This window comes from Phoxinus phoxinus (assembly GCF_949152265.1).
Source record: "Phoxinus phoxinus genome assembly, chromosome: 10".
Classification (NCBI taxonomy): domain Eukaryota; kingdom Metazoa; phylum Chordata; class Actinopteri; order Cypriniformes; family Leuciscidae; genus Phoxinus; species Phoxinus phoxinus.
Window position 1 is genome coordinate 16,904,218 of NC_136885.1, and position 14,690 is coordinate 16,918,907.

General features: G+C 42.1%; 1 protein-coding gene across 2 annotated transcripts in view; it reads left to right on the plus strand.

Moving 5' to 3' along the window:
* The window catches only part of grin2db (glutamate receptor, ionotropic, N-methyl D-aspartate 2D, b), a 107,832-nt gene extending 93,360 nt beyond the window's left edge, over window positions 1-14,472 (plus strand). For both annotated transcript variants that reach the window (XM_079626006.1, XM_079626007.1), the window contains exons 13-15: window positions 1,513-1,700; window positions 5,950-6,191; window positions 6,396-14,472. In XM_079626006.1, coding sequence (XP_079482132.1) covers window positions 1,513-1,700; window positions 5,950-6,191; window positions 6,396-9,587 — 3,622 coding nt within the window. In that variant the 3' untranslated portion in view covers window positions 9,588-14,472. The remainder of the gene's footprint in view (window positions 1-1,512; window positions 1,701-5,949; window positions 6,192-6,395) is intronic.
* Window positions 14,473-14,690: the final 218 nt, after the last annotated feature.

Consider the following 14,690-nt stretch of genomic DNA (forward strand, 5'->3'; position numbering starts at 1 on the left):
GACTGGATCCACATTGGAGTTCAAGAGTGTTTCATAAGCAAAAAGTTATTTTTGTTTTATTCTGTTTAATTTCCATTCACAGTGAAATGTGCACATTTATAGTTTTGGGATCAAGAGATAAAAACCTACTGTTTTTATAAGATTATTTTTTTATTCACTAAAACTGATCATGGAGCCCAAACCATAAGGCCTATAGATCTGAAATATGGTGGTATGGTAGAACTATTGGCCTTTACTTTATGCCGCACAAGGACACAGCCCAAACAGCCAAGTGGGGGCGCTATAATGAAGATAAATGTGAATCTGGACCACAAAACCAGACACATGGGTACATTTTTTGAAATTGAGATTTATACATCATCTGAATAAGCTTTCCATTGATGTATGGTTTGTTAGGATAGGACAATATTTGATCGAGACACAACTATTAGAAAATCTGGAATCTGAGGGTACAAAAAAATAAAAATATTGAGAAAATCACCTTTAAAGTTGTCCATTTATGTTCGCGATAATGCTGCATCCATTCACAAAAATAAATGTTTTATATATTTACGGTAGGAAATTTACTAAATATCTTCATGGAACATGATCTTTACTAAATATCCTAATGATTTTTGGCATAAAAGAAAAATCGATAATTTTGACCCATACAATGTATTGTTGGATATTACCACAAATACTTGTGCAGGGTCACAAATGTGTTTTAGGTTGTACATTTTGAACTGTGTATCTCCTGAACCGTATATCACTGGAACCGTGAACTCTAAGTGTAATCCTTGAGTCAAGACAAACCAAACGTATATCCTAAGTTTAATTTCTGTTCTTTGTGGGTGTGACCCAGTATGCTCAAAAGTCTACAACCTAGAAGAGGTTGTAGACTAGTTCTTTTAGATTAGTTTTAGATTAGAAGAGGTTGTAGACTAGTCCTTTTAGATTAGTTCATAAAATTACAGATGGACAATAGATGGGGCTACAATAGTGATCAATTTGAGTGGTCAGATCTCTACTCTAATTGTCCTGAAATGACCCTGATAATTTCAGTGTAGCTTTCATTCCTTTGCAAACTCATTTATATTTCTGTTAACGGAAATACTTCCGCTGTGTTTATTTAGTTTCTGTCTTTGTAATTGTTTACATAAAACAATAATAACCTTGTTTTCAACATGTTATCTAACATCTCTCACTTTTCCACTCGCTTCCTTACACCTCCCAGCCCCATGTTGCTCTCATGAAAAGGAGTTCCTTTAAGATGTGTTTGCACTTTTTTTCTCTCCTCCCACACTTCCTCTGTTAGCCCTGTACACCTCACACACTCTTCCTCTATTTATCATGAGTTGTTTATCCACACCATGGTTTTCCTGAGCCTGTCATTTCCTTATCCATTTTTAGCAAAAGTGATAATATAATGCCGCCACACTACAACTTTCCTCTCTGCTCTCTTTCTGTCTATCACCCTCCTCCATCCCACTCTCATTCTCTTCTGACTCCTACTCTTCCTGTCTGTGTCTGCAGTAAGCTGGATGCCTTAATCTATGATGCGGCCGTGTTGAACTACATGGCTCGTAAAGATGAAGGCTGCAAAGTAATGACCATCGGCTCAGGGAAAGTATTCGCCACAACTGGTTACGGCATCGCCCTGATCAAGAACTCCCGCTGGAAACGGCCATTGGACCTGGCCTTACTGCAGCTGGTGGGCGACGGTGAGAGTCTGAAGGTTCTGCAGTATCAAAGTGCTAAAATTGAAGGAATTGTATATTAGTGCATTTATGCTGTTGGGATGTAGGAGATTAAAGTATAAAGTATTTATGCATGTTTAACAAGACTTCATTAGCCTGTACTGCTAGCTTCAAGCCATCTTCCCAGCCATTTTGTTGTAATCCAGTTTACTTAACATGACGCAATATATATCTGTTGTCTGCCAGGTGACATTTTGTGCTAGCAGGCTGTTTACCGATTTAAAGGAGATGATAGCAACCTATTGATGCATAAAAGAGATGTATCATGTATCAAAGATTCAGTCTTGGGAATGACAGAAGTGGTGTGTGTGTGGGAGAAATGGAGAAAGAAAGTCTGTGCTCTGTTCCAAAACCTATGAGCTCCCTGATGCAGAATTGTGGGTCATCAAGCTGTGTATTTAAAGACCCCATGTGGTGAAAATCAAGTTTTTAAGGTTGTTTATATGTCTAGATGGTGTTTTTAATATGCTTTAAGACAAACCATGTGCAAATTCATAAGTCAACACCATTGCAGTATTTTCTGCAGTGAACCATAGACAGTCTTAAAAACACTGGTGTTTCTGACATCACAAACTACCTTGAAACCAATCGCGTCAACGGGTTGATCTCTGAGCTTGTGTGAGTGAGTGGAGGCAAGGGTGTAGATTTACATTCAAGCTATTTTAAGACATGAATAAAAAAATTCAAGGAATTTAAATATGTTATTTTGGTGATCAAAGATTAGTTTTAAGGGATGCAATTATGGACTATAAAGGGACTATAATGTAGTTTGTCAATTTTTTGCGTGTGAAATCCAGCCATTTTAATAGGACACGTGCGATCTGGAATTTTGTGTGAGTGAAAGGTTTTCCCATGCCGACTTCGCAATAGGTTCAAGTTGGTCACCTGGATTTGCTGCATTGACCAACAGAAAGCCTTGACTTTACACTATTGACAATAGACAACCAACCTTTTTTATTGACAATAGACAACAAATAATTTTTGTGACTACCCTTCCATATGTATAGTCACGTATCACTTTGTAAGCTGCTGTGAGTTGTTTCTCCTGTGCTGTTCGTATGGTGTGTATGCCACAAGGCATTTCTAAATTCCAAACTAGTAAGTTAGACAGTTCCATAATGGTTAGGAAAACTACACAGGCAGTTGCTTGTGTTGGCAGCAGGTAGCTAGTCAGCTCACTATGTTTTGGAACCAAGCAATTGTGTGAGATGTGTGTGTTGAGTGACTGTCCATTCTCACACTCCATAGAGGATTAGCTGTTATGGATTTGCAATGTCAGAGTGGAATGCATCTGATTCAAATGTGCTTGTCCAAGTACTAATTCTTTAATTGTCATTTATACACCATCCTCCCTGCCTTCTCCCAACACACACATACACAAACACATAAATGCACTAGCTATCTCACACAGCGTTTTGTTTCAACTGGATGGTTTGTTTGATTGCTGTTTAAATCCTCTTTGGCTTTTGGTGTGTCAGAGAGAGAGAGACTGAAAGAATGTGTGTGTACGCCAGGTTCCCACAGTGCGATCGTCACACTGGTGCCAGGTTCTATTAGCTAACACCACAATTTAACAGCTGAGAAGCTTAACAAGTGAAATGAACAGTGACTTTTTTTTATTCATCTGGTTGGTGCTTGTTTTGGTGGGTGTTTTATCTGATGTTATTTTCTGAATTCTGTCCTTGGTTTACCTTTAAAATGTTAAAAACCATTGTGGTTTCTTGGGATAATGAGTATATATATATATATATATATATATATATATATATATATATATATATATATATATATATATATATATATTGTCAAATATTTTAATCTCATTGATTTAAAGAATTTCTGCTGTTATGGCAGCTCTTATCACTCTTCTTTTTCAAAATGCTTCATTGGACAATCATGAAAGAAAATGCCAGTGCTGTTGCTAAAATTGAGCTTCTCAAGTTTAAAGGTTGCCTTTTCTACATAAGCATATTTGTTGATGGCATACTGCAACACAAAATAACATGTACAATTCTTAACTGATGAAATTGTGCCAAGAAATTAGCTCTGAAGCTGGGAAGTTACTATGGAGGTACTAAATCATTTTTTTGCTGTACAACAGCTACAACTATAATTTGTACTTTTAGGTTTCTTTTGAGCCTTTAAAAGCCCCAGGAAACCACTTGTCCATCTGCAGCCTTTTCATTTCTTTTAAACTCTGCAGGTAACCTTATTTGTCAGTACCACGCAAAAGCACTTCTTACCTGCTAAAAGCGTTATGTTATTTTATCTCAGGGCCAGCAGCTTTCTTTGCTGTGGTCGTCTAGAATAGGAGTCCTTTTACCTACTAACAATTTCAGAGGACTTATTACAGTGGTCAGAGATGCCTCTGCGGTTCCGATCTGTTTATAAAAGTGTTGACCTTTTAAGGCTGATCCAAGAGCAATGTTTGCTTTAGCATGATAGTGGTTTGGGTCAGGATGGGATCAGAGGGGGCTGCACAGGGAACGGTGTTGGAGGTCACACAAATGGCACAGACTGGCTGTCTGCCTGAGCTTAAAGACCTTGCTGAAGCATTAGCTGTTAAAATGTGCCCACTTAATCGTGCCAACCCTCAGTTCCATTGCCAAACAGAAGCTGTTATGGCAAGAGCAAAGGTGTGAAAGTATGTCTACATGTGTTAGAATGTGCTATGCGCACATTTGTACTGATTGTGTGGGTGTGTATTTGTAACTTAGCGTGCATCTGTAAAGCTGTGCAAGTGTGTGAATGGTGTTTGTGTGTTTAAAATATAGCTATGTTTGTGTGTGTGTATGTATGTTCTCAGTATGACACACCTGCTAAGTTTGGCTGTGGACAGTGAAGTGGTTTGCCAGAGCCACTGGCAGGAGTCAGAAGGAGGTGAATGGACAGTGTCAACAGAGTGAGGCAGTGCTCGGATCCAAGCCGGGCTCGTGCTGTTATCTGTTCAAGTCCCACGTGGGATTCAGCTTGCGCTTCGTCGTCCTGCTTGACTGCATTTTCTTTTGTGAAATGTTTTATGTGATGTGTCTGCAGCACCTCATCTACATTGTGATTAATGCCCGCAGGTTACGCTTGCTGGATAGTTTGTTTTGATAGCATAAGAGACAGATGCCATAATTCAAACTCTGTGAGAACAACGCAACTGTCATTTACAGTGTGATGGGTTATGATGTACTTTTATTATGTTACACAGCACTATTTTGAGATGGCCCATACTGAGATAACGTGGTGCAGTTGGCCAGTTCTCATCAAAGCAGTTAATGCTGCAGTACATGCCTCGGTCTAGTAAGGATTGCAGTAATTCACAAGCTCGTCTTTCTGTAGATAAAAGGTGAGATTCTGATTTTCTCTTGAGTTTGCAGCAGGCCTGACCATCTTCCAGCACAATTAAATGATTATGATCTCACCCTTTCACCGTTCGGTCTCCCTCTCTGTCCTCTTGTTTTTCTGCCCTCTGCCTATCACTCTGTTGCTCCTTCTTTATTTTATTTTCCCTTTTCTGTTCCATCTTTCACAACCTGTACACACACAGACAAACATGTACATGCACATGTACTGTTTTCCCTGTCACCATCTGTCTTCATCCCTCTTTTTATGTTAACTTTATCCTCTCTGAATAGAAAAGGTGCTTCTGCTATTTGTCATAATGACAAAGTCACTCTCCTCTTCTTTTCCACATGCCTTTTACTTATTTCTTCACATCCTCTCATTTCCCATGATACAATGCAGCATTGAAAAGACAAAGAACTTTGCTCTCCTTCCTTTTTTATCTTCTCATTTACCCTCTGAGGAAAAGAGGATATGGGTAGATCATTATGCAGGACCTAGCCTTTGCTAGCCTACAGGCCTCCTTGCTCTCTTCCTCTTCCTTTCACTCTTTCAAAATTAACAAAAACTTTCCCATTTGATCAGCTTCTAAACAGACCTTCACAGTAATGTTCCCATTTACCCACAGGGACCTGTTCACTTGACCTCTGTTTTCAGTATAAAACTCTACAGATCTCAAAATAGCATCTGACTTAGGTTCACAACCGATTTACACACATTTAGTATTAGCATCTTTTTCCTGCTACAGCAAGCATGTGGGAAAGGTAACTCAATTCCATATTGCATTCATACATGTTTTATTTATACATCTGTGCCAAGTAGTTGTATCACTTATTAAATGAGTAATGTTAATGCCTTGTATTTCTCTCCCCTCTCCACTCAGATGAGATTGAGATGCTAGAGCGTCTCTGGCTCTCAGGGATCTGTCATAATGATAAAATTGAAGTGATGAGCTCCAAACTAGACATAGACAACATGGCCGGTGTGTTCTACATGCTGCTGGTGGCCATGGGCCTAAGTCTGCTGGTCTTCGCCTGGGAACACCTGGTTTACTGGAGGCTACGGCACTGCATGAACAAAATGGGGCAGTCCGGCAAACTGGACTTCCTACTCGCCTTCAGCAGGGTGAGAGAGAGTGTGAAGTGAGAGTGTAAAGTGAAAGTGAGTGATTTTTAGTCACTGGATGAAAGACAGATGGAAGAGTTTGAGTAGAAGAAAAATGGTAACATGGACATGCCTGTGGTATTACAGATGGGATGAGAGTGATGCAATGAAATTATTTGCCCTTATTTTCAAAATATGACTTAACATAATTTATTGTACTCTTAGGGAATGTATAGCTGCTGCAGTTTTGAAGATGAAACTGCACAAGGTGGGGTTAAAGTCACAGTTTCTGGCCACCATCACACTGCCATGATTCCTGCTTCTTCCTCACATGTGGTCACTTCAGCTGTATCCAATCCAGCCATTGCCATGGTGCAGCAGCAGCAACCACAACAGCCTCAACCTCCTCAGTCTTACAAAACACCTCTTCCTGGTTCTCCTCCCACAATTGTTCATTCTGGAGCAGCTCTGGGTCCTGCAAATACTCAACTTATAGGAGCTCCGCTCCCATGCACTACTTTCTTACCCCGTCCAGATCGCAGACTGGCGGTTGTGGACCGCTGGAGACTACCCAAAACCGCTAGTGCCACCACCTCCATGGGTGTGAGAGGAGCCCTAGCAGAAACAGGGCCCTTACCCCAAAAGGTGGCACCTACCTGGGCAAGTGGTGGAGGTACGGGTAGTGGTCTAGATGGATATAAGCGCTACTATGGACCTATTGATCCGGAGGGACTTGGGACATGTCTGGAACAACAGACAGGTTCTCAAACTCCAAAAACTGTCCCCAGAGCCCACCAACAACCCCCACCAACTAGTGTGGCTTTCTATCAGGAGAAGGGCATGGACCATGGCATGGGGAAGAAGGTGGGAGTGGGTACTGGTGGAGGGGGTCAGGGTAGAGGGGTTAAATCTCTGGGAACTCCAAGGCTTCCTCCTAAAAGCCAGGCCCCAGCCCCGCTGACACCTAACCCCCCGCTGCAGCACCCCTCTCCCCCTCTCCCTTCATCCTTCTGGAGGAAGCGGCGACCAAAAAAGCCCAAAGAACCTGGTGGCCCACTGTATGAAAACATCCTGCCACTGGGCCGGAGAGGTGGAGGCAGGGAAGCGAGTCGAAGACCGAGACCCTCTCCTCCTCTCCCCATCCCTGTGCCAGTCACACATTCCCCATCCTACACTGCTCCATCACCTTCTCCCTCACTCCCCTACACCTCCACATCATCCTCCTCATCCACCACCAGCTCCTCAACCACATCTTCAGCCACATCCTCACGTTCCACCTCTCCTTCATCCACGTCCACAGGATCATCTCGCAGCACCCGAGATAGAGAGGGTGAGGAAGAGGATGAGGAGGATTTGGATGAGCTGACTGAAGAGTCTAGTCTTCTGCAGGGCCACAACAGAACCAGGGACAGAGAACGGTCCATCCTTTCCCCTAGATCTCTCACTCATGGACCTCCTCCTCCTATACCTCCACGTAAACCGTGGGGCACCTTTGGAGACAGGGAGCATAAGAAGGACAGAGAAAGAGAGAGGGGTGGCAGTCAGCTAGCACAGCTCCAGGAATGGTGGGCAGGGTGGGCAGAGAGAGAGAGGGACAGAGAGAGGAGTGGTGGAGCCCAGGGAGACACAGAAAGGAAAAGAGAGAAGAAACGTAGGAAAGAGAGAGACAAAGAGAAAAAGAAAAAGAGGAAGAAAAACAAAAAACGGAAAAAGAGGGAGGAGCGTGAAAGGGAAAGAGAAAGAGAAAGGAAGCGTCGCAAGGTGAAAAAGAAGAAAAAGAAGGCAATGAAAACAAAAAAGAAGAAGAAAGTGTCTTCCGATAAGCGGTCAGAGCCAGAGGAGGGTGATGTTGAGGCAGAGAGAGATGGAGAGGGGGATGGGGATAGAGAAGGAGAGTACTCATCATTTTCCACTCAATACCGCAGCGCATTTGTGGAAAAAGGCAGTCTCTCAGCTTGGGAGGGAGAGAGAGAACGAGGGAGGAGAGATGGAGGTGAGGACGAGGGGGACGATAGAGAGGACGAGAGTGGGGGGGGTAGAGGAAGGGAGAGAAGACCCAAAAGCTCCCATTCACGACATCGGCCATCCAGTAAGCGCTATCCCAACCTTAACAAACTCCCCTCTTCAGTCAAATTCTGGGTCAGTGGAGGAGAAGCAGGTGGCACTGAGGCCTCCGGACCCTCCCCTCCCTCCTCTTTACATACACTCCTATCCTCGTCCAAGAGACGAAGGAGTAGTGGGGTAGAGAGAGAGGCAGAAGGGAAAGTAGGAGAGCGCAAGCCACTGCTTCTCCACTATGAAAGGGGGCGAGTTAACACAAGAGAAGGCCTGTCCCTCCATGAGTGGGACTCTGAGGATGAGGAGGAGGAAGGGGAAGAAGAAGAGAGGGAGAGAGAACGAGAGAGGGAGAGAATAGAGGAGAGAGTGCGGCGTGCAGGGAGAGGAGCAGTGTCTGAGTCAGAGAGGGACAGAATAAGAGCAGAGGAAAGCTTTTCTGATGAGGGGTCCTCAGGAGAGTTTGGCCGTTTTGAGAGGTACTGGGAAGGAACTGGTGTAGGTGGAGCCAGTGGAATTGGGGGTGGGGGCTGGTTTTTTGGAACATACCCTTCTCGAGAGAAAGGTGGAAGTGTCAACAGTAGAGATGACTCCATTTTGGGTCGGGCTGAAGGGTGGGGTGTGGCAGGGGATTTCTGGGGTTCAGGTCCAGGGATTGGATGGGGTTCTGGGGGAGGCAGTGGAGGGCTGGGTTCACAGTGGCCACCCCCTCCCACCTCCCTTCCACCACCGCGACGCTATTGGTCAGTGGACAAACTACAGATGAAGGGTGAGAAGCGTAGCCGCAGTGGGCCAAAAAGCAAAGGTCAGAGGTCTCGGGATAGAATGCAAGATGCAGCATCATGTACGTGTACACAGTATGGGCACGGTAGGCCCCACATACACCACAAACACAGCAGTGCTCAGTCCCATAGTCAGGAGGATCTGCTTCCTCACTGCCACAGCTTCAGTGGAAGCTCTCGGCCCAAAGCACCCCCTAATCCTGACGCATCCAAATCCGGAAGCCAGTCCAACCTAAGCTCCCAGCAAGCCCAGCTCTCAGAACACATACCCCAGGCATCACCCTCCTCACCTCAGTCACTCCTGCCCTCATTATCTGTACCTTCTGCTACCAACTCCCTACCCATGCCCATTCCTCCACCTCCATCCTCTGCATCCATGTCCCCTCCACCTGTGCTTTCCCCTGGGGCTGCTTCCGGCTCCTCCCAGGCAGCCACTGCCAGTGCTAAGCTTCAGTACCAGAGACTTCGGTCTGTGCCCCAGCCAAGACGATTCTACTCCCCACACCTGCCACTCAAAGCCAAGAGCTTATGCTCACGCCGTGGTTCTGCCCATTTCTCCAGCCTAGAGAGTGAAGTATGACACGGGGCTTCGCTGCTGCGCGTGTGTGTGAGCTCTACTGTGAAGCGCAGCTGGAGTGTGATGCACGTACATGCACCGCACCAAGACGAGGAAAAACTCCACGACAGTGACCAGAGCAGCAAAGAAACCGCAGTCAAAGCAGGGAAAGGCTCAACAAATTCTGCCGCGGTCACAATGGATACTTCAGCCGTGCTCCATCTTCGGTCTGAGCTGAGTATTATGATGTCCTCTGTGCTCCTCTCCTCCAATGAGAACAGTGGATAGCAAATGTCTGGGATCTTTCTGTGAGTAATGATGTCATGTTTACACATATACACTCCCTCAAACAAGGAAAAGACATTTTTGGATCGTCCACATACAACATGTGACGACAGACAACAAATACTGCTGTGGCTCAAACTGGCTATTCAGTTTATTTACAGATGACTCAAAATGAATATATATTCAATCTGAATGCAGTCTTGAAGAGCCTCAGATGATCAGCATCAACCCACTGACTGAAAATTGTCTCCATGGCAACCTGATGCTCATAGATACAGACATACCCTTTTTTCTTTTCTTTTTCTTTCTTTTTTTTGACACTTGCAACAGTGATGTTATGGCATCAGTACCTGTTTGGCTTCCTCTTGTAAGGCCATGCTGGAAAATTATTAATTGAAATTTGACCTCAAAGTAAACGAGAGTAAACTGTCACTCTTTCTGTATTTCTGATTCAAAGATAATCAGAATCTTGGAGCCATTTCACTCATCAGAACTTTTGTTGTCCTATCAGAACTCCAATGCCATGGTGTCACTTTGACATCAAATAGGGATGACTTTATGTTCTAAAGAGACAGACTTCAAAAGATAAACAATAAGAACACAAACAAAACAAAAATGTAGCAATTTTTTCTGTATATTTTTTTCCTTTCAGGTTTCCTTTTCTTTTATGCTGTTTATTGCTCTCACTGTGGTCGTATTTTAACAGAAGGGTAAACCAGCTGTGTCTGATGTTAAATAGTGGAATTATAGATGTGAAGGCAATTTTTAATGAGTTATTTCTTTTGATAACAGAATTTTCAAATTGTCACAACTAGATCCACGGCACTACCCAATGTGACGGTCCTTTCTTTGCATACAAGCAATACTTGTCTTTCATCATATGATGATGGGTTGCAATATTTATGATTGGCACTAGATGGCTACATAATATTAAAAAACGTATGTTAACAATTATAAATGGTGGACCATGAGTGGATCATGCTTGTTTTGTTCCTTAATCACGCATTAGGTTTCGAACAGACAGCTTGCTGAGTTTTTGGGATGGTTAAAGGTCATGTTTAAAAAAGCTTAGGCTGTCGTTGTCACTGATTGTGCATTATCAAGTCAAGCCTACTTCCAGTGCAGAGTTGCATATAATAAAGCACAAGTTGCTGGCTCTTGTCAGTGCAAATGTTAACATATGATAATGAAGAGTCAAGGACAAACATTTCTTATCGATTTTTAACCAAAAGCATCCTACACCATTTATTTTGGCTAGAGTATTGATGTCAATCATACAGAGATTCGGTTTCTGAATACCTATTTGACGTCAGGCACTGCTTATTTGCCCGTGTTGTAGTTGAATGTAGCTTTGAAATGATTTAGCAAAAAGTAGACATGCGGTAGATTTTGTAGCATTCTGGATGCAGTTACTCATCACAAGAAGTGACAAATACACTTTTATTCTGGGGGGCATAGAGGGCTTGTACATGTCGTCACAGATCAACAGATTTGATTGCCCTTTATTTGATACAAGTGATGTTTGTCTCCCTTTCATATCTTGTTCATTTAAACAAGACCCCCTGGGGAAGGTTCGTCATCAACTACAATAAAATTTAGGGCTTTTTCACATTTTAAAGACCCACCTGTCATCGCATGAGTCAAGAAATAACAAGCTCAGGTATTGAATTGCGTGTTGTGTAAACTGAATCACACACAGCCACTTAATCCCCTCGGTCAGCGTTTCTTCCAATGCCGGGAATACGGGTGCGTCAGCGGAAAGTCCACCGCACCCGGCATGGAAGGGGGAGGGGGCAAGAAGATGGATGTAGAATGATTGAATTAATATAGTGTGCCATGAGTACACTTGATCTGTCATTGACCCTTACTGAATCAGAAGGCGCTAACACAGAATTCTGTGACTGCATGTACAGAACAGACTTATAATTCCCATGTAGCTTTTTCTTGAGAACAAAAAAGAAATATTATCTCTATATACTATGTTTTTGAGAATGTATCATGTTATACTGTGAATTGACATAGATATTTTATTGCCCATTGTATTCAGTTTTCATTGCCATCATATAATTTATCTATACAAAATATATATGTACAAATGAATATATACATATATATACAGACAGGTATATATATAATGAGTTAAGTTTGATATACTTGGAGGAAGTGGTAGAAATAGTTTTAAATGTTTTAGCTTTGTAGCAATTCTAGACTCTGGAGACATTTTTGAATTTTGATTCCTCCTATATGACTGTGAAAACATTAGTGCCTGTGAAGAAGAAGAAAAAAAACAAGTCTAATATCCTTTCATCCATCCATCCATCCATCCATTCTGTCCATTTTTTCTTATTTATAGCAGATCTTCACAATTACTCTAATACTACCTAAATAGCTTTCATATCATTTGTTTTAGCCTTTTGCCCTCATCGCTGTGTCTGTCCTTTTGATATTCTGCCATTCCAACGGTCCATCTAGCCAGTTAGGGTTCCATCCATCCATTCAGCCATCCATCAGTCTAATAATAACTACTGATTTCTTCTTATTTTGTAGTTTTCTTAATATCGTTTTTCCACAACACCATTGATTAGGCAACTTAAACAATGTACCTCTGGCATTTTCCTTTTTTAGATATTTTTAATCTCTCTGTTTATCCCTCTGTATGTTCTCTCAGTTAGCAAAAAAAACAAAACAAGAAAAAAAAAAACAGAGACCAGTAGCTACTGTGTTCCTGCTCCTATCAATTGATTATTGAAGATAATGATCAATTAAAGTTATGATGTAATTGATAAATGAGTGAAGAGTTGTACCTGATGACCATGACACTGTAGTGAGAGTCTGGGCTGTACTGTACACAACTCACTGTTACTGTGCTGACTAGATGCATGATGGGAAATGTGTGTAACTGTAACATAATGTTGGCGTACTGACTCATGTTGATTAGGAGGTACTGTTGGCAATAGATATGTCATCCCATCTCCAAACAAACACTCACTAAAGGCTTCCCCTTGTCAGTTTAGACTTGTGATCTGGTTGTAAAATAGACAAAGTACAAGGGTTGGATATTGTTGGTAGAATTGTCCATGGTGGTCAATATTTGGCTGGGAAATTAAAGTCACATATTGTGTTAAGGGCTGGTCAGCTGCTACTTTAGATTCAGTGTGGCTGTTTGTTTGTATGTCTGAGTATCAGAACAGGAGAGGAAAGACTAGTGTCCTTTTTCTACACTAATGCATTATGTGTAATCGTATGTGTGTGCATCTCATTTGCTATCAGTATTCCGAAATCAATGAAAATGCAGCTTTACCATCACTGGAATTGTTTTCAAATATATTCAAATTAAACCTAAATTTACAGACCCAAACTTTTGAACGGTATTGTATTAAATATTTGGGCTTATTGATTAAGCTTTCAGCTACCAATATATTTCTAGAACTTGAGTTCCATTTAACACACTGTATCGCATATAAATCCTTTCTGCCGATTTCCCCCAGTTAACATTTAAAAGGTCTTCAGATTCCATCTGGACTTGCCAAGTGAGTGTCACAATGAATTTAGGCTCTGTACTTAGTGAGTGAATGAGGAAGAGAAAGAGACAGATTATGTGCAGGTTTGTACTGCATATACAGTAGCTTTGTAGGCGTTTCATTATTTATGTGGTGATTGTGCGTGAGAAAGAGTGTGTGCGCATACAGCATTTATATATACACCAATACAGTCTCTCTCTCTGTCTCCTTTTTCCTCTTTTTAAATCAGATTTTTTTTCCGACTGTTTCCTCGCACTCGTCGGGCTGCTATAATGCATAATTCACTCACTCAGGACAGACATACATGCTCACACTCCCTGCAGCTTCAAGGATAGCACAAATCCTGCAGGTGTTCTAGAACTTTCTCTGGCTCTCTCTCTCTCTCTCTCTCTCTCTCTCTCTCTCTCTCTCCCTCAGGAGCTTGAGACTCAGAGTTGCTCCAGGTAGCTGTTGGCACCATGATGTGAGGCATTACTTGACAGTCAGCTCGACGGATAAAAGCGCAGCTCTTCCCTCTTGATCACAGCTGAGCAGAGATCAGTGTGTGTTTGTGTGAAAGCAGGTCAGCCCCTGTGATAGACCACTACATGTTTTACCTACCCTTATTCCACAAGCTGCAGCTGAACACCAACAATAATGTATGAGATTCAAGGCTGGAAATTCACTATATTTTTGCTTTGTCATGCAATTAATGAGCTCTTTACATGTTGTGAAACCCATATTTAAACAGGGTCCTCCATGTCACATCACACACATATAATCCCATCTCCCATTCAAAATGCAGAAGGAAATAGAGTAATTACTGTTTTACTTTAGTCTTAACAGCTAGAAATTTTTCTGTCTAAGATTTTTTTTTTTGAGCAAATCTTTTTTGATTGTGAAAGTTTTGTTTTTTTAACTTTCTCACTATTTTATTTTAAATGATTGATGTGGCATTGTGTAAACTGCACTGTAACTAAAGGCAGTGTGAGTGTGTATGTGTGTTGACAACAGCAGTTGAGGATGTTTATTGCCTTTGCACTGTACAGTCCAGACAGAATTCATCCGCCAATCAGAGTTTGTTTGGTTTTGACATCATGTCTCGGGAAAGGGGTTTGAAGGGGTCAGTGCTAAGAATTGCTTCATAAAGAATACTCTTTAAAATACTTATTGCCTTTGCTTATTTGTCCTGTAACTGTATTTGTGTGTGTGAACGTGGGAAGGCATGTTTATGTGTTTGTCGGTGCTGGTGAGAATGTGTGTCTTGCCTTCCACACATGCCTGTGGGGGTGATGAAGTTAATTCTCTTGTATCATGGTAAGAACTTCAGTTTCTTGGTATG